This window comes from Ambystoma mexicanum, chromosome 11 (genome assembly GCF_040938575.1).
Source record: "Ambystoma mexicanum isolate Mex_15411 chromosome 11, UKY_AmexF1_1, whole genome shotgun sequence".
NCBI classification, from domain to species: domain Eukaryota; kingdom Metazoa; phylum Chordata; class Amphibia; order Caudata; family Ambystomatidae; genus Ambystoma; species Ambystoma mexicanum.
In genome coordinates this window covers 935,448,948-935,467,040 of record NC_090934.1, presented here as the reverse complement: position 1 = coordinate 935,467,040, position 18,093 = coordinate 935,448,948, and the positions used below count along the sequence as shown (strand labels likewise).

Sequence of the window (18,093 nt, the reverse complement as noted above, 5' to 3'; positions counted from 1 at the left end):
CAGCTTTCAAACACGCCACCATCATCCCTATCCCGAAGAAACCTTCTGCTAGCCCCCTTCTTGCTTCCAGCTTCCGACCACTCCACTGAGACTGCTCTCACTTATGTACTGCTCCCCTAACTGCTCGCTACGCAATCCTCAGTTCTCATCCTCCTTGACCTCTGCAGCTTTTGATCACCCCTTACTACTTAGTACTCTGTCCTCCTTCGGCTTCAAGGGCTGTCCTCGCCTGGCTCTCCTCTTGACCCTCCAATCGATGCTTTACTGTCTGCAGGGGCGGCTGCACCTCCCCCAACTTCCCCTTGAACTACGGCGTCCCCCAGTGCTCTGTACTTGGACCTTCTCTTTTCTCTCTTTACACCTCCCTTCTCGCCCCTGTTATCGCTTCTTTCGGCATTTCCCACCATTTCCACGCTGATGACGCCCAACTCTCTCTCCTTCTCTTCTTTCACTCCTGACCTCATCACACTCGTATCTTCCTGCCTGATGGCCATCAAAAACTGAATGTCATCCCATTTTCTTTCCCTCAACACTGACAAGACTGAAGTCCTTTTCTTCCCTCCTAACACAATTTCCCCTACCCCCCTCCTTTAGTCCACTTTCCCCCTTCCAATCTCCCCATATCCACCCATGCCCGCAATCTTGGTCTCTACATTGACTCCTCCCTCTCCTTCTCCAACCATATCTCTCTTACCTCTTGTGCCTGTCGGCACCACCTCTTCAACATCTGCAAGATCCGCTCCTCACTCACCTTCCACGCTTATAAACTCTTACTCTCCTCCCTCATTTTCTCCCGCCTCTTTTTCTGCTCTTCTCTTCGGACTCCCGGTCTCATCGGACTCCCCTAAAATCCATCCACCACTCCTCAATCCGTACCGTCTTCTTGGCCCTCGAAATTCTATCTCCACCTCACTCTCAACTTGGCTGGCTTCTCGTCCTCTCCCAACTAAAATTTCAATTCCTTGGTCTTGTCTTCAAATCTCTCCATGATCTTGCCCCCCCATCTCTTCCGTCCTCTCATTTTACTCTCCCTCCCGCTCTCTCCGCTCAGCTGATCCCTAGCTACTCACTGTACCCCCAGCCCCATGTGCCTCCTCACGCTTCCATTCCTTTCAACTCTTGGCCCCCCTTCACTGTAACTCCCTACCCCTTTCTATCCGCTCCACCCCTACCTACTCATCCTTCCACTTCTCCTTGAAAGCCCTTCTCCATCCCCCCGACTCTCATTCACTACCTCCCTCCCCCGTACTCCCCGCCCCCCTTTCCCTGCCTCCCTCCCCCTTCTTCCTGCTCCCGCTGATCTCAAATCGGATATTGAAACCTTCCTTACCTACCTCCTATCCCTTCCCCCTCCTAAGTAAATTGTTCTACATATTGTATCGCTGGTTGGTTTCATTATTGTAAATATGCTTTTCATTATTATACCTTGTTATACTTAAAGCGCTTTGGATTAAAGCTCTATATAAACTTAATAAACATAACGCAACATCTGCGCAAACTGGCAATGTGTGATCCCATCAAACTCCCATACCTAACCAACTTGTTAACTCAACACGGGTGAACAACAGTACACCCTCTACCACAAAATGAACTTGGCAGCATGGTTCCTGAAGTCAGAGTTCAGACACATTAATTTACCACAGCAGTGTATGGATATCCTCAAGAAGGCGAGAAAACTTAACACTAGACACTGTTATTTCGACAAGTGGAGGAGTTTCATAATTTGGGGCCAGTCCAAACAAATAAACCCCATAGAAGGTACTCCTTCACACATTCTCAACCATATATGCTCCACTTGTTAGACTCTGGGTTAGTATTCGACTCTGTAAAGGTCCACCTGGCGGCTTTAGCAGCTTATACCAGCTCTCAGAGCAAGGTATTGTGTTGGAAAATTCCAGTCATAAAGGCATTTATGGATGCAGTCAAAAGACTCCACCCTCCTATTTCAAACCCACCACCGGGATGGGATGTCAATGTAGTGCTAGCAAAGCTCATGGGACCCCATTTGAGCCAGTGGCTATTACTTCCATAAGAAGAGTTGGTGAATTGCAAGCATTCAGTGCAGAACCCTTTATCATACATAAAGATACATTTGTTTTATGTACTCATTTACGTACTCATCCTAGGTTCGCCCCTAAATTAATTTCTAAATTCCACTGAACCAATCTATTGAGCTTCCGGCTTTCTTTCAGATACCACTAGCTCAGCTGAAGTAAAACTCCACACACTTGATATGAGGAGGGCATTCCTTTACTACGTAAACAAGACCAGACTGCTTTGGAAAACAGATCAACTGTTTGTTTCCATAGCACCAGGCAGAGAAGGAGACCGCATTTCTAAAAAGGCCATCTCCAGATGGGTAGTAAGATGTATTCAATTGTGCTATTCATTATCAAACAAAACACTGCCTTTTACACCAAGAGCTCACTCCACAATGAGCACTGGAGCTACTCTGGCCTTTATCGCAAATATCCCCTTATACAGCATTTGCAAAGCAGCTACATGGAGCTCCGTACACACCTTTACTCAGCACTACTGCATTGACACACATTCCAAGACAGATACACAGGTGGGACAAGCGGTCCTAAAACATCTATTTGCTGCTCCTTCTCATGACCCAGCACCTTCTCCAAACACTGCTCTCTAATCCATGCATAGCCTGTGATCTAAGCAGATTCCACAAGCCTCAGAAGGGATCCATTACTCAATGTAATCGTATTGCTGATGCTTGTATCTGCTTAGATTCACATGCGCCCACCCTTCCTCCCCTGAGAGAAGGTGCATAGATGTTATGAGCTTTCTGCCTATAACTGCTTGGATACAACTGTACTCACTCTACACTTCATGCAACCGCTAGCCTGAACAAAACAATCTGAGGGACCTCAATGCGTTAAGGACCATGGGTACAGTGGACGTCACACTAGGGATAGTATTACTGGCACGCCCTGTCGATGTCCCTTTTTGAGTTTCGAAAACTGTAATACTCTGCAGCTTGCACTAGATGTCGGCCTATGAATCCAAGCAGATACAGGCATTAAATACGATTACAGAGATATATATATTTCTGAGGCTTGTGGAATCTGCTTAGATCACATGCTGTGCATAGGCCGACATCTAGCGGAAGCTGCGGAGTATTACAGTTTGTTTTTCGAAAGTCGAAAATGGGCGTCGACACAGGGCGTGCCAGTAATACTATCCCTAGTGTGACGTCCACTGTACCCATGATCCCTCACGCGTCTAGGATCCCCAGATTGTTTTTTTCCGCCATTCTGGTAGGAAGCACTTCATCGGAGTTCCCTGGCTTTGCCATATTTGCACTTAAAATAATTCTAATTTGCCCCGTTTTGTCACCCTTACGTCGATCAGCATCTCGACGCAGAACCGGGGAGGAGATCAACGTTGAAACCCCACGGATTGGGCCTTGAGGCTTCCGCCTCGGCTCGGGCCTGGGCCGCTGGCCTCGGCCCTACAAGTAGGGAGAGTGGGGGGTGGTACACTTCCACACTCGGTTATAGACACCTTCTTACCTACACACACTTGCCCGCTGCCCACAGGCGCGTATGGAGGGTACGCCCTTTCAGTTTTGGCCCAAGTGTAATAAGAAATACCCTTGGGTAGATAAGCACGCTACGTGCAACCTTTGCCTGCCCAGAGACCACCCCGAGGCGGGTTGCAGGGCCTGTAGCAGGTTTAAGACCAAAACTCTTAAGGACCGCTCCACCAAGCGTTGGGCCCACCACGCCAAGCTAGCAGCTATGGAGGCGGAGGGTACCTTCAGCGACGGCAGCGACGCCGGACTTTCGGACGGCGAGGGCACCAAGGCGTCGAAAGACAGCCGAACGCACGTCCCCGGCCTCGGAAGGTCGTCCGTCCCGGCGACTATGGGGAAGTCCCCCGGCGACAAGAGCGTTACACATACACACGCTAAACACAAAAAAGCCACCCGAGATTCGACGTCGTCGAAACCTCGGAAAGAGGCACAGAAGGAGCGGTCCGAAAGGACGTCCTCTGGGCGGTCCCGGTCGAGGTCGACGCACGACGTCAGGCAAGCCTCCACACTTGCACATAGTGCCTCGTCCATTAACATCACGGAAGATCACTCGTCCGGAGACTAACACGGCTTCCATCCCCAGCCTGCACCCCAGGGAAAGGGTACATCACTTGGGAGTAAGGAGGGCCCAGTTTCGAAGCCTAGTTCGAAACACAGGGATTCCACCTCCGATCCTCGACGCCAGGCGTCGAAAGATAAGGGAAAGGGTAAACACACTTCCACCCACGGGGAAGGGGGTAAGCAACAAAGGAGACAACCCTTGCAATCCCCCACAACAATAGAACTGACTTCCCCGTCCAAGTCTTCTCAGGGACAGTCCATAGAGAGTTCCAGCAAGGTCACCCCAAGCTCAAAACTCTGGTCATGCGAGGACATTGACAGAGTAATGTCAAGGATGTCCTCCTTAGCAAATTTCTTCGAAAGACACCCTGACCAACTACTAGCTTTAAACCCTCAGGAATCTTCTCCCTCAGGTTCAAGGGACCCTATCCCTTCAAATAAAAGGCCCCGGGTCGAGACGCCATTAAGGGCTTCAGACCCCTTCGAGGTCCAACCCTATTCTTGCCTTTTCCCTACAGGCCAAGGAGACTCTTCCCTTATAGAGGGCCAGGATTTTGAGACACCAGAAGATCTCGCAGTGTCAGATTATTACGGGGAGGACGAAGACGAGGATGAGCCAGAAAATAGCCCAGATATTTTCAGAATGGACTCACCAGTCGAAAGGGAAGCCCCAGTGTCTGATTCCCCAATAGATAATCAGCCCCTCCTGAATGAACTGCTCTCTCGGGCAGCTAACCACTTCCACATAGACACACAAGGTGTCCAAGAAGAGAGGGACTTCGCGGAGGAACTAATAGGGGAAAGGAAGACAGTAGCCCAGACCATTCCCATCCTGAAATCTATTCAACGCAGAATAGCACCATCCCTTGTCAACCCAAACCTGACAAGACCTGTAAACCCGAGAGTAGAGAAGCTGTTTAAAGCAGCCCAGTCGGACCCTCTATATATTAGAGGCCAACTTAAGCCAGACTCTCTAGTCGTAACTAACACCCGCAAGAGAGCTGGAACCCCATTATCTTCCTCGGAGGCTCCCCCCGACAAGGAAAGTAAGAAACTCTATGGTTTTGGTAGAAAAGTAGCTTCCACGGCAGCCTACCAAACCAGAATCGCGAATTCCACCACACTGTTGGCCAGCTACAACTGCCATCAGTGGGAAGAAGTGGCAGCACTAATAGATTCCGCTCCCGAACCCCTTAAGAGCCAGCTATCTCGCATTTGTGCAGAGGGAAGAAACGTCTCAGGCTGCATTTTAAGAGCAACTTTAGACGCCGCAGACAATGCGGGTAGAATTATAGCAGAGGGGACTGTCATCAAAAGACATGCTTGGTTGAGGCAGTCGGGATTCAGAGCAGAAACACAAGCTGCACTCTTAGACAAACCAGTGGAAAGTGATCTCCTGTTTGGAAAGGCAGTCGAGGACGCACTAAAAAATGCTAAGGAGGAATTAGACACCCTCAAATCCCTTGGCCAGTTAACTACAAAACCACCTAACCAAAGAGGGAACGGCAATTTTCGTCGCCCCCGCGGACAAAATTCCAATAGAGGAAATAGCTATTCCCACACCCAGGGTACACAGTGGAACACCAACTCACAACAGTCTACCCAGGGGTATGGTAGGGCTAGTAGAAGAGGACGTGGTAGAGGCAGAGGCAGCCCCAGTAAAGGAGGCGGCACGCCTCCACCAAAGCAGTGACGCTCATTTCAGGGTCCCTTCCCATGCAACCCCAGTAGGGGGACGAATATCCAGCTTCACCCAGGCATGGGAAAGGATAACATCCGACAGATGGGTGCTGTCGACGGTATCCAAGGGGTACTGTATAGAACTACTGCAACGTCCCCGAAACCACCCTCCAAGACAAAAAGTCCACTCTTTAGAACATCAAAAGATCCTCCTCGAGGAAATCTACAATCTGCTCCTAAAGGACGCGATAGAACTCGTCCCAGGACACCAGGTAAACAAGGGTATCTATTGCGCCCAGTATTGGACTTACGGCCTGCCAACAAGTATGTCAAGCCCCAAAAATTCCATATGACCACGCTACAAGAGGTAATCCCACTCCTAAAAAAGGGGGATTACATGGCAACCTTGGATATGAAAGATGCCTATTTTCATATTTCCATGCTCCCGGCGCACAGAAAATACTTGCGCTTCAAGGTGGACAGTCGCCACTACCAATTCAAGGTACTGCCCTTCGGGATAGCTTCAGCACCAAGGGTATTCACCAAGGTAATGGCGGTGGCAGCTGCACACCTACGCAGGGAGGCAATCCCAGTGTACCCTTATCTGGAGGACTGGCTCATAACGGGGGAAACCCCAGGAATCTGCAGATCAAACATTCAGAGGACTATCGACCTCCTCCACGAATTAGGCTTCTCTATCAACGAGAAAAAGTCAAGTCTGGTGCCAAGCACCTCAAAACAGTTTCTAGGAGCTATCCTAGATACTCAGAAAGAATTGACCTTCCCTTCGGAAGAAAGAATTCGGAATATACTTCTGCAAATTCCGCATTATCAGTCAGGTCAACAGATAACAGTACGCAAAGCTATGCGGTTACTGGGCATGATGGCGTCATGCATTTACCTGGTCCCCCACGCGCGTCTGCGCATGCGTCCCATGCAGGAATGGTTGGCGAAACAGTGGTCTCAGGCAAGTGGTCAGTGGGACGATCTAGTGGTCGTTTCGCCAACACTCGTACAGAGCCTACACTGGTGGACAAGAGAGAATCTCGCAAAGGGGAAACCCTTTTACGATCCCGAAGTACAGGCAGTGGTGACTACAGATGCATGCCTGACTGGGTGGGGAGCTCACCATCTCGACCACACAGCTCAGGGTCTCTGGTCTCACTCAGTAGCCAAGAACCACATCAATCTGCTAGAGCTTCTGGCAGTATTCCGAGCGCTGCAGGCGTTCGAGCCCCATCTACTGAACTTGTCGGTGCAGATCAGGACGGACAGCACGAAAGCCATGTTCTATCTGAACAAGCAAGGAGGGACTCGTTCGCCAAATCTGTCCAAGCTTGCCCAGAAAATATGGATATGGGCACTCAGACGGAACATCTTCCTGTCATCGCAACATGTTCCAGGGGAGCTCAATTCCCTAGCGGATGCTCTAAGCAGAGACTCCCTCCCAGAAGAACACGAATGGGTCCTTCACAGAGACGTAGTAGAAGATCTCTTCTCTCAGTGGGGTTTCCCCACTATAGACCTATTCGCCACAAGCGAAAACAAACGATGCCCAGGATTTGCATCCAGGTTCCCCCAAACGGACTCCCAGGGGAATGCCCTGTGGATGAACTGGTCAGGGATGTTTGCGTACGCTTTTCCACCAACTCCTCTCATCAGGAAGGTGGTGTACAAGATGAACAAGGAATCAATGACGCTCATCCTAGTTGCTCCCATGTGGGCGAGACAACCATGGTTTCCACACCTACGCAGGATGGCGGTGTGCGAGCCCATCAGACTCCCAGCCTGGTACAACCTTCTGTCCCAGCAACAAGGTCAAACAGTGCATCAGGAACCCAACTCTATGAACCTAGCAGCATGGCTCCTGAAGTCATAGAGTTTGGACATCTCAAATTACCACAGAGGTGTATGGACATTCTAAAAGAGTCCAGGAAACCAAATGCAAGACACTGTTACTTTGACAAGTGGAAAAGATTCGTTATCTGGTGCCTGAATAAACAAATCAACCCGGTTGATTGCACTCCTTCCAACGTTGTAACATACATGCTCCACCTGCTGGATGCAGGGTTGGTTTTTAACTCTCTGAAAGTACACCTGGCAGCCCTCTCGGCTTACACCACATCCCATAACAGGGTCTCGTGGTGGAAAGTACCAGTGGTTAAAGCCTTCATGGAAGGAGTAAAGAGACTTCACCCTCCTATTTCGAACCCACCGCCAGGATGGGACCTCAACGTGGTGCTAGCTAAGCTCATGGGCCCCCCCTTCGAACCCATGCATAAAAGTAGTCTCAAACACCTGACTTATAAAACGGCCTTCTTAGTAGCCATTACCTCCATAAGAAGGGTCAGTGAAATTCAGGCTCTGTCAGTGCAAGATCCTTTCTTTACTATCCACAAGGACAAACTGGTTTTACGCACACACCCTAGGTTCTCACCAAAATTCATATCCAAGTTCCATGTAAACCAGTCCATCGAGCTTCCGGCTTTCTTCCAAAACCCACAAAGCTCGGCTGAGGTGAAACTACACACCCTAGATGTGCGTAGGGCGGTCTTATACTATGTAAATAAAACCAGACCGCTAAGGAAAACAGATCAACTGTTTGTCTCCGTAGCTACAGGCAGAGAGGGGGATCGCGTCTCTAAGGGCGCTATCTCTAAGTGGATTATCAACTGTATACAGCTGTGTTACGCTCTTTCTGGAAAGACTCTGCCCTTTACGCCAAGGGCCCACTCTACTAGAGGCATTGGGGCCACTCTGGCTTTCATTGCAAATGTTCCCCTCGACACCATTTGCAAAGCAGCTACTTGGAGCTCTATTCACACTTTTACTCAGCATTACTGCATTGACACTCATTCCAAGACAGATACACAAGTGGGACAAGCGGTTCTAAGACACCTGTTTGCTCATGACCCTTCTCACATCCCACCTCCTTCTTCTGGTACTGCTCGCTAATCTATGCACAGCATGTGATCTAAGCAGATTCCACAAGCCTCAGAAGGGATACATTACTCACCGTAATCGTATTTCTGATGCTTGTATCTGCTTAGATTCACATGCGACCCACCCTTCCTCCCCTCCGAGAGAAGGCGCATGGTTGCTTGTAGTCCTACCTTTCTGTCTATCTGCTTGGACTATCTGTACTCACGCTACTCCTCATGTCAGGAAAAACACAATCTGGGGATCCTAGACGCGTGAGGGATCATGGGTACAGTGGACGTCACACTAGGGTTAGTATTACTGGCACGCCCTGTGTCGACGCCCATTTTCGACTTTCGAAAAACAAACTGTAATACTCCGCAGCTTCCAATAGATGTCGGCCTATGCACAGCATGTGAATCTAAGCAGATACAAGCATCAGAAATACGATTACGGTGAGTAATGTATCCCATACCGAATGCACCCACTGGGTGTTTTATTTATATATATATATATATATATATATATATACACACCCACACCCAGTGGGTGCATTCGGATGCCTGCTATCCTTAGTGATTTATATAGGTGTACACTCTCACACTTGGGACAGTTTTTCTGGTCCAACTAAGGGTTTAGTAAAACCATTCAACAGACAGTACAAGACTCCTTTCTTCTAGTTTTTTTCTGCAAAAGTGTTGCTTCGTGAAACTCTGCTCACCTCTTGTGTTAGCATCGTTGAGATGTATTTTTCTTCGACCCCTCCGACTCCGCGGTCTGGCTTCAAGACCTGTCGGGACTGCAAGTCGAAAATATCGATCACCGACCCACATCGCATTTGTTTGTGGTGCTTGGGAGAGTCGCACAACACCGATGACTGTTCGAAATGCCAGTCGCTGATTGCCAAGGCCTTGTGGGAGTGAAAAGGGAAGCTCCAGGTAGGTCGGGGTTCTAAGCCCAGTAAGTCTTGAAAATCCAAGTCAAAGTCCAAAGGGTTGTACACCGACGACTCGAGCGGTGACTCTCTGCGTCGGGTGGCGGCACAGGGTTTTCTGTCCCGGAGTGGTTCCCGCCATTCTTCGTTGCCGCATTCGCAGAAGCGCCATCACCGGTCGCCTTCCCTGTCCTCTTCGGCGGAGGGAGCCACGAGGAAAGTGGCATGCCCAACAAAGTCCTCAACTCCAGAGGAATGGGCTGCCTTTAAGGAACAAATGAGTGATTTAAAAAAAAAAGGCAATCGCAGGGCACAGGTCCGGTCGCACCTTCCAACGAAGCCGTCCAGGATCGGTCTCGTACCATGGCTCGCATGCCTTCGGGTTCGGGTCCGCGACTCGCATAAAAAACCTTTGTGGTCCCGCTTGGACAAGGCTTCGGACAGTTGAAAGAGACCTGCTTCTAGGTCTTGGGCCTCGTCCCCAGCGAGACCGTTGCAACCTCCTAAGGGCTCGATGTCGACTCGTGCGGCGCCGTGTCCGACCGACTCGGACACCGACGCTTTGCCATTTTATCAGCACATGGCGCCGTCGGCACCAGTGTTGACGCCGAAGCCTTCGGCGCTCACGACGTCTAGGTTGTCGACTGTGTCAAAGCCTTTGGTGACATCGCCGCCTTCAGGGATTTTTGCCCAAAATGTGCCTCGGGTACCCAGATGTGGTGGATCCTCCTAGGAAGGCTACGGTGAAGTCTGTGAGGCCAGTTTTGGACTCTAGGCCCTCTGTCACCAGGCCCGAGTTTCAACTCCCTCTGGCTGACATGTATGAAGAGGAAGAAAGGTCTGATTTTGAGGACCTTGGTGAACTTGGTGTGGCTCCAATGTTTTTTGGAGACAGTTGGAGGAGCTGAGGTAGACCCTCCATAATGCCAGTGGGTTGGACACTTCTTTGGAAGTGGAATTTGGTAGGCCTGATCCTGGGGCTCATGCAGAGTCTTCATACAGGAGGCTCATGGCTAGGGTCTCGGAGTATTTGGGCTGGTCCAGTCCTCCTGAAAACTTTGTGCTGGATGATCTAGCGGACATCTTAGATCAAGGTCAGTCTTCTGACCCGATTTTACCATTTCATCTTTAGCGGCTGAGCATATTCCCGAGGCAGAAGAAAGGGATGGGTTCCTTGCTCTTGTGCAAGACGGGAAGGATGCCATGCGCGAATTCCTTCAGTCGGGTTTGGATACTGCCGGCAGTGTTAGCCGATCCATGGATGCCAGCAGCAGCATACGCAGATTTACGTGGTTGCGAAAGTCAGGTTTTGATCCGGATGTGCAGGCCCGTCTTCTCGACCTGCCCTTTAATGGCGCACATTTGTTTGGCAGCAAGGTTGACGACAGCCTTGAGAGGTTGCAGACCTCGAAAGCTTCGGCTTAATCTTTAAGCGCAGCTGTGCGTCAACCTCTGCCTTTTCGTCTTAGGGGACAGCAATGGAGGGGAGGTTCTTTTCGTTACTACTCCTTATTTGGTAGAATGAGAGGGGCCGCCAGTCAAAGGGGACAGCGAAAGAGTACCCGTGGTGGACGGGGATTCGAGTGTAAAAGCCGCTCAGACAGCTGCCTCTTTGCCTTCAGGCACTGCTGCAGCCGCTTCCAAACAGTCATGAGGCCATGTCCCATGGTTCTCCAGTTGGGGGCAGGCTGTCTCAGCATCTCGAAGAATGGCAAGCCATTACTTCAGATGCGTGGGTTCTGGATACCATAGCCCACGGCCTTCCCTTCCTTCAGCGGCCTCACAGCAATCCGGTCCCAAACGCTGTCCTTCTTTGGGATCAGGGGGTTTCAGGATCACTGTGTGCGCCGATCTGAAACTCCTGTTGGTAGCCCTGCCTTAAGCGGCAGCAGCAAGATGGTTGGTTTTTCTCTCGCCCATCAGCCTCCTCTACATGGACAAGCAATCTCCCTGCTGACAAATCACCAAATTATATTTTTTGTCAGTCACACTATACTTCGGGGGGGGGGGACGAATCTCTTCTCATCTGGAGGCGTGGCAAACCATCACCAAAGACTGCTGGGGTTTGTCCATCGTTTAGGCGGGTTTTCGCTTGCCCTTTCCTCCTACCCCACACTTCAAACCTCTCTTATGACAGATCGGTATTCCCTCCCTCAGAGCAGAGATACAGGAACTTTTACACCTCAGAGCGGTGGAACCTGTTCCCCTCATGGAGCAAGCGATGGGCTAGTGCTGCTGTCCTTTCACAGTGCTGAACCAGGCTGGCCTGCGCACCATATTCTATATTTTCGAGAGAAATTCAATTTGATCACACACTGCCAAATAAAGTTCTCTTTGGAAGGGCGATTGGCTCAGTGTGGTGGTCTTCCAGGATGTGTAAATGCACATTCTGATTGGAGCCCGCATATGAAATATCTGCAGTTCTCCTTTGGAGCAGAACACTTCAGTTTCGGGTACTCCTTTTGGTCTCTGCTCAGTGAGACGCACTGGAAACTCCTCTGAGGGACACTGCAGCGGTCTCCCAATACCGGGTCTTCTAAGGTTCCCCATTTGGGGCTAAGGCTGACCCCAGTTCTGCTGTGGTTTTTGATACCAGGGTTCGTCCATTTGGAGCTAGCTGTACCAAGTCTTGGCTCGAGGCCCCTCTCGATGTGGCTATAAGACCTGGTTAAACCTGAGGTTCCCCTGCTGGGGGCTAATCGGTCACCAGCAGAATTGAGTCTCATCGAGGGTCCTGGCTGTAAGGTATTTCCCTAAGCCTTTCCACATGCGCGGCCTTGGTGATAACAGTTCTCTTGAGGAGGTAAAGGAAGACTGTCACGTACCACAGACCTTCCAGTACTACCTCTGCCAAGTATCCTCCACTGGAGGCTAATTCTGGGGAAGCCCCTGACTCATCTTGTAAACGCCCTAGATCTGCCAGTACCGGCTCTGCCGAGGTTCCTTGTTTCAAGGCTAGGATGGCACACAAGGCCCCCGACTTCCCTGGGGAGGCTATTGCTTCACTTGCTCCTGTGACGCAGTTCGCCCCTGGTGTGTAATAATGGCAGCCCAACTTCTGCGGGCCACGGCGGCCATTTCGAATACCTCCCTTAAAGCAAGGTTTTACATCAGCAAGCAAGGTGACACTCTCCTCCCCTTGTGGATCTTGACATACAAATTTGGGCTGGGCCATCCAGTATATTGTTTGGCTCCTGGCTCCACACATCCTGCGTCACCTCAATGTGACTGCAGGTTAATTCAGTCGCCAGTCTGCATCAGTTAGGAGTGTGAGATGAACAGCAATATCATCTCCAACTTTTTCCAGAAATGGGGCATGCCAGAGGTGGTCCACTTTGCAACTTGTGGGTCAACATGAAAGCTTATGCTTTCCCCTCATTGCCTCTTATCAATTGGTCGCTCTGTAAGCACATCAAACCGTTGCCAAAGCAGCTACGTGGCTTTCCCATCAGCTTTCGGTAAGCATAACTACTTGGACCTGGGCTCCAGAGCCGATGCTCAATTCGGCCAGGCTGTTCTTAAAAACCTTTTTCAGTAAGGCGGTTCCATCCACCCGTATTACCTGTGAGAAGTGCTTGGTAATCTCCCAAAAGTATGGAGGAAAGGGGACGGGACGTAGGAGTATAACAAAGTTACTCACCGTAGTGACTATCTTACTCCTAGTCCATAGTCCCCTTTCCTCCATGCACCCGCCGTCCCCTCTAATAAGTATCCTCTATTATTGCTTAAAGGTCTCAGACCTGGCGATGGGAAAGGACTGAAGGGAAATGAGCGGGCAGAGCCAAGGAGGGCAGGGCTACTGCGTAAAAAGAGGACCAATTTTTCAATTTGATGCTTTTTACAAAAGTGCTCCGGTCCCGTCCCACTGGACGGAATGTCCCTAAAGTATGGGGAAAAGGGGACTATGGACTACGAGTAAGATGGTCACTACGGTGAGTAACTTTGTTAGTTCCAGTGACCGTCTATGCACACAGGCGATGACAGGTGTCCTTCCAGTTACAGACGCTGCTCAAGAGCAGCATAGCTTGTGGCCGAGATGCTGAATTTTGGGAATAAGGTGACTAATGTACAAATTAGTTATCACCGAAGTTCTGGACGCTAACGCGGAACAGCGACTCTTCTGGCGAGGTAGCCCCCGAGAGCGCTCGTCAGTCCACAGTGCATTCCAGGGACACTTCTAAAGGCTCAGAAGGGAATATCCTTGTAGGCATCGGGACTAGATCTCTGAAGCACCACTCGACTTCAGAGATCGGGTAGTCAAATGGGGCTTCATTGGGCCGGACACAGGAAGGGATGCTGGGCAATGTCAGGAGTCCTCTTTGGATCTTCAGCAGGTTGTTCTTCTTTGAGGTATTCTTGGCTCCAGTGATTATCTGAAGAAATGACTGTAAAGGTCCTCTTATCCAATATTTTGAACTTGAAGCAAGTCCCAGCCCACCAATGGTAAGGGTCTGCACCATTCAAACAGCCAGTAGTTGTGTGCGCTGGGATTTGACAGTCCCTCCCCTTTCCTGAGCACCACACCCAAAGGATCTCTAGCCTGCGATAACAGCTTTCCTAGGAAGGTGTGTGTGATCTTATAAGGGATTTCCTGACCTGCAAGGCAGGAAGAAGACCAAACAATATGGCAGAACAAGCAAGTGAAAACATCGTTGCAGGGCCATTTTAGAGCACTCGTCACATTTAGCAGCCATATGCGGTAAACGCGTTAGGGTGATACAGAAGTGTCCTCATTGCACTGTACTAGGCTTGACTATTGCAATAGCCTCCTCCTAAATCTACCTTCTTCCACTCTGTGACCCCTCCAGTTATTCCAGAATAGGGCAGCAAGACTTATCCTTGGCCTTAAGCCCAGGACCTTCATAGCTCCTGCCCTAAAGTCTTCATTGGTGCCTGGTTTCTGCACGGATTAAATTCAAATCCCTCTGCATCATCCACAAGGCTGTCTGGGCCTGGGGACCACACTATCTTCAACTTTATCAGACTAAATACTCTCCCTCTAGACCACTTAGTTCCTCTGGCACCAACTATTGGTGTGTAAAGCGTTTTGCAAAACTGAGGGTTTGTGGTCGATCACTTTCCTCAGCTGGCTCCTTCCTATGGAACAGCCTTCCCCTGCCTTTGTTCCTTGAGCTGGATTTTATTAAATTCCAGAAGCTCCTCCAATACCTTTTTGTCTTCACCTCCTCCTTCCCTTCTTTTCTCTGCTAATCCCACAGTTGCTGTGATTGGTTTCTGGCCCTTGTGCATCCTCGGGGCCCATGACCTCTGCACCCAAACAGCTTAGCTCCTGTCTTCCCTCAGCACTTGCCTTGGCACACCCTCCGCCTTGGAGGATCACACTTACTCCTAGCATGCCCCTTGGCTATGTAGCACTCAACAACCCAAGCACTTCATCTGTGGTGCACCCATGCGCCCGGACTACCCAGCACTTACTCCCTCTGCCCTTTCCTTGCTGCACTTGCACATTCTGAATACTCACAATGCATAGGTGTGTCCCTCCTGCTCCCTCCACTGCTCTTATTGTGTTATGCAATTTATTCCACTCCTTTGCCCTCCTCCCTGTTCCCCCTCGTCCTGTGGGCCCTTTGAAACAATATTTTACTTGCTGTATAAGCGTCTAGCAAGCAATACAAAAATAATAAAATAAGGTGCTTTGTACAAGAACTCAAAAGGGAAACAAGTTTTCCCAGTACCGATAGTCTGAAGGGCGGAACCGTTCACCATAGAAATGAGCAGAAGTGAAGCTGAAGGGTTTACTTCCCTGCAAAAAGTACAAACAGGATAAAAGCAGAGCAAAAAGGATGGGCTTCTCTAGGGAACTATGGAAAGAAAGTTGCAAAAAGAGAAATCTTTCCTAAGTGTGTATTGTTTCCTTCATTTCTTATTCCTGTATGTTCTGATGCGTTACAGTCCCTTACTCATACCCAACCTACCTACAAGAGAAGATAAAACCCTAGCTCCCATAACACACCCTAAGATCAAGCACTGCCCTCTTGTGATTCAACCTCCAATTCTGCCAGGATCAGAGGATCCTCCTTCTCAACCTTGGCCCCAACTCTGTGCCACTCATCCCTCCCCACCCCCATGCATTAGACACACCCAAGACTACATGGCCTTCTGCAAAGCTCTAAAAACCTGGCTCTTTCCGTAAGGCCGCTGAGACCTTGCAATCTGCTGTTCAAGGAGATACCGAGCAATGACACCACTGATTAAGACAATTAAGTCACTAATAAGTTCACGCAGAAATCGCAAACGTGGAATTGAAATCCAGAATAGTGGGCTCGTAGGAACAAAACCTCCACCCAGTCACTCGCCTCCCCTATCACTATGCTCACTTTCTACTCTACACCAACACAAAATGGAGCGCAGCTACACCCCTTAGATCAGTTTCAGCCTAGCTGCTTACATACAAACAGTACTCCACATCATTCTGCTAGAACGCGGCTGTTCCCCACACAAATCGGCCTAGCTGCACCCATAATCGTCCTACACAGGCCTAACACTACCAGAACCCAATCTTGTGACCAACCTCCAGACTGCACACATTCAACTGACCTCAAATTCCACCACACCTAATGCTAGGATGCAGCTACCATCAGGCAATCGCATCAACTGCGCACATAATCGTACCCATGCACCCTATGACACCTTACTCTCTCGACTGACCTGGACTACGGTCCCTGAGGGCGTTCAACCCACTAGCGCTTTGAGGTCATACCAATGATATATAGAGCGCTATATAAATGTCAACTAGCATAACAAATAACAGAACATCAAACTACCACTTAAGAGAAGCCTCATCATTGGTGTGAAACACCCTCCATGTGTTTTGCAAGCATTACCCACTGGATATTTCTTCGTTAATCTTTTAGCCAAGAAGTTCTGCAGAATCTGGTCAGCGCATAAGATCACCTGATGCCACAATGTTAATCTGTTCATTCTGTTTTTCAGCCAAATTAGGAGCAGGGAACGTAGGGTGACTGAAAAAGGAAACTTGACCTGAGTGGTAAAACTGGTTCTTAGTTTCCTCTCGCCCTTCACCACAGCCACTCTTTTCATTCTTGTGAGCACATGCTGTGCTCCAACCTGATTATATAGGGGGAAAAAGATCGGTGGAACAAGCTCAGGCAGTTGAGATGCTATTTTTGGGGCTGGGGGCCTGCATGTGAGGGGGTGCGGCTCCCATATTAAATGCTTTGTGAAAGTGTCTAGCTTTTTGTTCTGCCCTGCCTTTGGTGCTGACAGTTGGCATCCAGGTTTGATGGAGCAAAGGACAGAGTACTAGAACCACTGGCTAACTGATGTGTTCTTTTTTTCTCCTTTAGGAGGGCTGGGCCTGCCTCAATCCACGAACATGTGGTCCCTGCTGCAGCCACGCCAGCTGTTCCAGACCTCCTGGGAAGCATCTTGTCTGAACAAAACCGCCTGCTGATGAACAGCTCGGACATAGTCATCAACAGAGATGGCTCTTTGCTGGCAAAGAAGTCCGGTAAGGGCAACTTTTCTTTGGACTATTTATAGTTCCTTGGCCATAGCCAGTAACAAAATGTCAGCTTTTTGGGTTAAGGCGCAAGGTTTCATCGCATTAGGACCGTTTCTGGGACGGAACGCTTTAGATGGAGGATGTATGAATGTATTTAAGTATAGACTTGTTAGAGCGGCTTCTTGAAGATTTGCTGTCTAGGACAGTCCAAGACTTCATTAAACCATACTTCGAATGGATTGTGTCCTCCCACGTATTCCTCATCTTTGATATGTTTCGCCAGCTTTGCTGCTTCGGAAAAATGTTCTTGCCAGAGGGCACTGTGCACGATGTGGCGTTGATGACCCTCGAGGGCTGCCGTAGCCTGTCGACATAACCAGTAGCATGGGTAGCTTGTGCTTCACCCGTTGGATTTAGTTTCGTTTTTCCGATGGCTTTTGCTTCGAGTTAACGGCGTGCTTCGTATTTTCTACTGAAAGAATGTCCTCCTCTTCGACCCCAAAGTCAGGTTTTAGGGAAATGTCACAACTGCGATGCGAAAATGTCAATAAATGATCCTTACCGTAATTGCCTTTTGGTGTTTAGGTTCCAATCACTGAACCAAAGACTGTCGGTCCTGTCATTCGGATCTGCGTGACAGGACCGAAAGCAAAAGTCAGTCTTTTTTTTTTCTTCATTTTCCCGCAAATATATCTGTGGGGCGAAACCCCCCCACAGCTCCCCTCCCACCTTCCCCCTATACAATTATTTTTAAATCCCCCCACACACAAACATATATATGTGTATATGTATATATATATATATATGGAAAAATGGGGGTCGGACTTTTGCGGGTCAGACTTTTTGCATTCAGTAATTTCATACAATACCTGTCCGTCTATGACTGAGAAAGCTCTCCATGAACACAAAGGTAAATTAGCGGTGAGGAGGGAAGCTTTGAAGGTTTCTTCAAAGAAATATAAA

General features: G+C 49.4%; 1 protein-coding gene across 4 annotated transcripts in view; it reads left to right on the top strand.

Annotated features, from left to right (window-relative positions):
- PHRF1 (PHD and ring finger domains 1) overlaps positions 1 to 18,093 on the top strand; it is a 1,334,933-nt gene that overhangs the window by 871,099 nt on the left and 445,741 nt on the right. For all 4 annotated transcript variants that reach the window (XM_069624056.1, XM_069624055.1, XM_069624053.1 and 1 more), the window contains exon 13: positions 16,973 to 17,136. In XM_069624056.1, coding sequence (XP_069480157.1) covers positions 16,973 to 17,136 — 164 coding nt within the window. The remainder of the gene's footprint in view (positions 1 to 16,972; positions 17,137 to 18,093) is intronic.